Source organism: Austrofundulus limnaeus, unplaced genomic scaffold (assembly GCF_001266775.1).
Source record: "Austrofundulus limnaeus strain Quisiro unplaced genomic scaffold, Austrofundulus_limnaeus-1.0 Scaffold565, whole genome shotgun sequence".
NCBI classification, from domain to species: domain Eukaryota; kingdom Metazoa; phylum Chordata; class Actinopteri; order Cyprinodontiformes; family Rivulidae; genus Austrofundulus; species Austrofundulus limnaeus.
In genome coordinates, this window is record NW_013952967.1 from 160,037 (window position 1) to 165,265 (window position 5,229).

The window sequence follows — 5,229 nt, forward strand, 5'->3', positions numbered from 1 at the left end:
CGTTTTGGACACAGCCATTCTGTCTGCAGATGAACAGAATGTCATGAAAACCTAGGTCATTAAAGGATGTCATGAATAACTAGCTTAAACATAAAGTATTAGTTCTATTACACACCACAAAAATGCACCCAGAGGTATTTTTAGTATAAGTAAATGCATTTTTTGTGTCTTGAAATGACCTGTTTTCAAACACCAATCATTTGGGACGTCACAAACCATACTCCAACCCACCCCAACCCTTCACCTGGTAACCCAAGCGGAGACTCCACCCATCTCTTCACAGGACAGCTACGTTAGTTCTGCTGTTTTGTGCTGGRGCGCRCTGTGGCGCAGGAGTCTCCAGATTGCTAGTCGCTAAAATGAACACCATGTTGGGAGTGCGGAGTTAACATAAACAAAATGTTGGGAGGGGGTTGCCAATAGCATCTTATGCGTAACAGCATGTTCTGAAGAGAGCTGAAGAACAAGCAGGACTGAAAAGGTGAAATTTCATTATCTGAGATTCTTTTTTTGAATTAAATAAAATGAACATGTTTTGTGTAGCCCCATAATAGGTTGCCTTTAACTTTCCTCTAGCTGAGAGAAGGTTAGCGTTTTTAGTTGAAGTACGTGGGTTGTATGATTATTTTTTTTATTAAAGCTTGCTTTGTTATCCATCCAGTCTCTGTTTAAAACACTCTTCTTCTCTGCTCCTCTTTAATCCTCTGCAGAGGTGTGTGACCCTAACCCTAACCTCAGAGCACCACACTTGGGAGAAAGGACTGATATTTGCTCAATCAAATCCTTAGGGATGGCAGCCTCCACTCTCAGATTTACTGCATTCACTATGGTTTAGTCATTTGTCACTTGTGCTGTCTCCTACCTTTTCCTGAGAGTATGTGTGTGTGTGCTAGCAGAGAGAGGAAAACCTGCAGACAATGTGCTACGTTTGGCCCCCGACTGCTCTCTATCCTCCTAGCTCATCCTTGATTTCCCTATGTAGTGTCTTAGTTTGCTGCTGAGGTCAGACTGGCACGGACAGGCATTGTTGTAAGCTGTGGAGCTGTTGTCTGTGTGTGTGTATGTGTTTTTATGTCTGTGTGGGTGGTTGTGTGTGAGAGAGGTACTGTTTTGTTGCTGAGCTTATTGGCTGGAATGCCAGGGTTAGTCAGGGCTTGCCCCTTTGTTTTACACACAGAGCCACACACAAAGCAGCCAGAAGCACACAAGCTCTCAACGAGCCTCACAACCACCTGTAAAGCATTGTTTTATTGACTGTGTATACTGTAAATACGGCACAACTCCATGGGTTGTCCATTAAGAACACAATTTCATCACGGTCTGTTGAAAGTACTTWTTACTGTCCAACTATCAGAATTATTTGACTCAGACAAAAGAAATATTGTTGAATCAGATTGGCAGCTTAKTTTTTTTTTCTGAAGCTGAAAATCATGATAATGTATATACCCTTTGAAAAAGACGCATTTCAAGAAGCGGAGCAGATGTCTTCTCTATCTTTCCTTCATTAGTCTTTTCTTAGTTTTCTTTATCAGTGATCAGGATTGTGAACTCTACAGTCTGAGCTTCTTTTGTTTTGGATGCTGGAATCACTCCTCTCCCTACCTAATCTTTGATTTGTATTAATCATCGTGTCAATAATGTATATTAAAGTACAGATAATCTCCTGGAAAATTCTGACACTCCTTTTTCTCCCTTGCAGTGAGCACCTGTCCTGCGCCTTCAACTTCTTCTTACACGGTGAAAGTAATGTGTGCACCAGCGTGGAGATCAACCAACACCAGCCCATATACCATCTAACAGAGGAGCACCTCGCTCTGGCTCAGCAGGCTTCCAGCCCATTTCAAGGTGAATCTACACTTCATGTTTGACAGCAGCATTGTACACTGCCTGGCCACAAAAAAAAGGTCACACTCTCTAATATTTTGTTAGACCACATATTTGAGGAGGGGGCTTCATCCAAAGAGCGGATGTGTGGACATGCAAAAACGCTTATAACTCAGAAACTGTTCAATATTGGAGCTTGAGGTTTTTTTTTTTTTTTTTTGGTTGTTTAGTTCTGGTAAAGAGCTATCCATCAGGCCCACTAATCAGTGCACCCACCCCCTCCGGACTTCCATTTTATCTGAAAAAGCGGTGTCTGGACATAGAACACTGCTTAGATCGTCCTCCTTCACCTGCCCAATCCCATGATGCATTGCGGGTGAAAACTGTCTGAATGGAAAGCAGGAAATAGCTGTAAGAACATTTTCATATTTCTCTTTTTCCTTGTCACAAAATTAACTTGTAGAAAGTTTTTAGGTSGGAATGKAACCCTGTTGAACTCAAATATATAATTGCTATGTCAATATTTTGCTTAGTTACATTTTTACTCAAACGTTTTCAAACTGTCGCCACACTCTGCTCCGCAGCTCAGCTGACCGCGGGTGCACCCTCACACACACAGTCGTCTCAGACACACAGAAACAACATCGCAAGGCGGGACACATCCAGATAAGTTATCATTTCCATCAGCGGGTACTAATTATTTTTCTAACATAGCTTTAAAAACCAAAGAATTGAATAAATTTGAAATTAGAAGCATTTGTAAAGTGCATACCTCTGCCAACCCAGTAACATGCATGCGGTGTGGTTAACGCTCAAAAATCCGAGTTTTCTCTGGTCATGAATGCACCATAGACCCATCATAGCCTGTCTCATCAGCTGTTCAAAACAAAATTTTTGGAGCAGAGCCACAATGGATAAATATAAAACGAAGAAACTGTGGTCTGGCTGCAGCCTGATGACAGTCAGGGAGGTGGAGGATTTTTTGTGGTTTGGAGAAAAAAAAAAGAAACAAACCGGTGGATGTGTTTAAGGTCACCTAAGCTGTGCTAACAGTTGTTTAGCCGCTGCGGGGTACTTTATTCCATCATGTTTATGAGGAGCTTGAAATATTTATCRGAGACTCTAGTCCTTGAATAAAACTAACACAGAAAGATATAAATTGTTATGACCAAAACTACAGCCAGTTGTGGTGGCTCGGGCATCTGGTTAGGATGCGTCCTGGATGCCTCCYTGGTGAGGTGTTCCGGGCACGTCCCACTGGGAGGAGACCCAGCGGAAGACCCAGGCAGAACACACTGGAGGKACTATGTTTCTCGGCTGGCCTGGGAACGCCTTGGGATTCCCCCAGATGAGCTGGCCCAAGTGGCTGGGGAGAGGGAAGTCTGGGTCTCTCTGCTTAAACTGCTACACCCACGACCTAACGGAAGCGGAATAAAACGGACGGACGGACGGACCTAGCAGCAAGAAATTTTGTAGGAATAAAGACTTCTGAGTTCAGCTGCATGTTGAACCGGCTCGGAAGATTAAAACGGAAAAATAACTTTGACACCCGGTCTCAACCGGAAAATTTTATTGGTGTGTGTGTGTGTGTGTGTGTATATATATATATATATATATTGTATATACACTGCTCAAAAAAATAAAAGGAACACTACTGCTCAAAAAATAAAGGGAACACTTAAACAATGCACGCTAAGTCCAAGTAAATCAAACTTTTGTGAAGCACATTCAACTCTGTACAGAACAAAGTACTCAATGCGAATATTTCATTGATTAAGATCGGGAGTTAGCGTGYGTTGCTTAAGTGTTCCCTTTATTTTTTGAGCAGTAGTGTTCCCTTTTATTTTTTGAGCAGTGTATATATATATTTATATATATTCTTTTTTTTCTAGACAAAGGCTGCTGACTAATCTTTTAACACCTAGGTGATGAGAGAGAGTTCAGATTTTCCCTTTTGATCKAACTTGTTTTACCCCAAAGATTGTTGACTTTAAAATGTTATCACTACTGAAGAGMTTAATAAATTCAAAGTCAAAGCTTAATTACTAGTTTCAWATGTAAACTAACAATCAGATTTAACTCAGAACTATTGCCAATGTCCCTGCTGACCTCTTTTTTTTTTTTTACAACCAACACAATGTATTGGTAGGTTCGAGTGTTATCACTATTGTTTCTTTTCTTTAAATCATGAAGAAGAAGAAKTAAAGACAGCAGAAAGTTACAGGTACTGCTGGATTGTTACTATTTCAGTTTTCAAACCCTGTCTGAAACCATTCAATAAATAAATAGATAAGGTTTAGTCAGCCAGAAATGTTTTGTCTTAAGCGTGCAATCTCAGCTGCTCTCCAGCTACTTTGTACTCTACGTCTTTTTAGAGACACAACATTCTTATTATACTATTATATTTCAAGGTGTTTCTCTAACGGTTTAGTCTGCTGACACAGATGTCATGTAAGCTGTCTGTCTCTCAAGGCCCTTTCAACAGTCACCCCTCCACCTAAAAACTGCATCCATGTTTTACTTAACAGCGTAAAACTTTTCCTAGAACATACAACATGCCAATACATACAGTACAAAAAAAGGGATAGAAATAAGAGTTTGACTCCTGGATTTTTTCCCAATGCCCTCGTATCTCATCTCTACATAAGGATTTTTATTTATACGGAATCCCCCACCASTAAGTCTCACAAATAAGACGCATGGATTTATCCTTCCCCTTAGGCAATCTAACTACCCAATAAGGCACCCCACCATATACCGTATTTTTCGAACTATAAGCCGCAACTTTTTTTCCTGAACTTTGAACCATGCGGCTTATAGTCTGGTGCGGCTTATACGTGGATTTTTTTTCTTCAGCCACCAGGGGGCTCTTATGCTCCATTTGCTTCAACCACTCGCTTCAAAAAAAGAAGGAAAAAAAATAAAAAAGCGATCACTTCCAGAGCCGACTGTTGTACCAGGAAGCAGCGATTTAAAGAGAGTCAATGGCCAAAAACTCAAAGGGGATAAAACAGACATTTTTCACGGTGGAATCTGACTGATAAAAACTTTGGAGCTTAATCCAGGACCAGTTTGTGGATAAACGTCAAGTGAAGAGCTGCTGACTTTTTTTTTTCGGCATTGCAGTCCCCGGGGAAGGAATCCCATGCAGTGACGTATGCTGGAGCGGGAGGGCTTTCCCATCAGCTAGGCTCTGGGTTTCTTGGGGGAACTATGAAAGGTCAGTGCGAAAACAAACGCCGAACAATCACGTGACGGCGCGTCGACCGGTCAACAGCTGAGCGACCATACTGCCAATCTTAGCCAGAGGTGTAGCGCCATTTTGTTTTAGCTAGTAGCAGACGACACGACGGATCTTCGACAGACACAATATTGGACAGTATGCGGGCCCACATCATGGATTCG

At 41.6% G+C, this 5,229-nt stretch overlaps 1 protein-coding gene across 1 annotated transcript in view; it reads left to right on the forward strand.

Annotated features, from left to right (window-relative positions):
• The window catches only part of med13a (mediator complex subunit 13a), a gene marked incomplete in the record, with an annotated part of 244,898 nt that overhangs the window by 141,959 nt on the left and 97,710 nt on the right, over positions 1 to 5,229 (forward strand). The window contains 1 exon segment of the mRNA XM_014026539.1: positions 1,700 to 1,845. Within this exon segment, the coding sequence (XP_013881993.1) occupies positions 1,700 to 1,845 (146 nt within the window).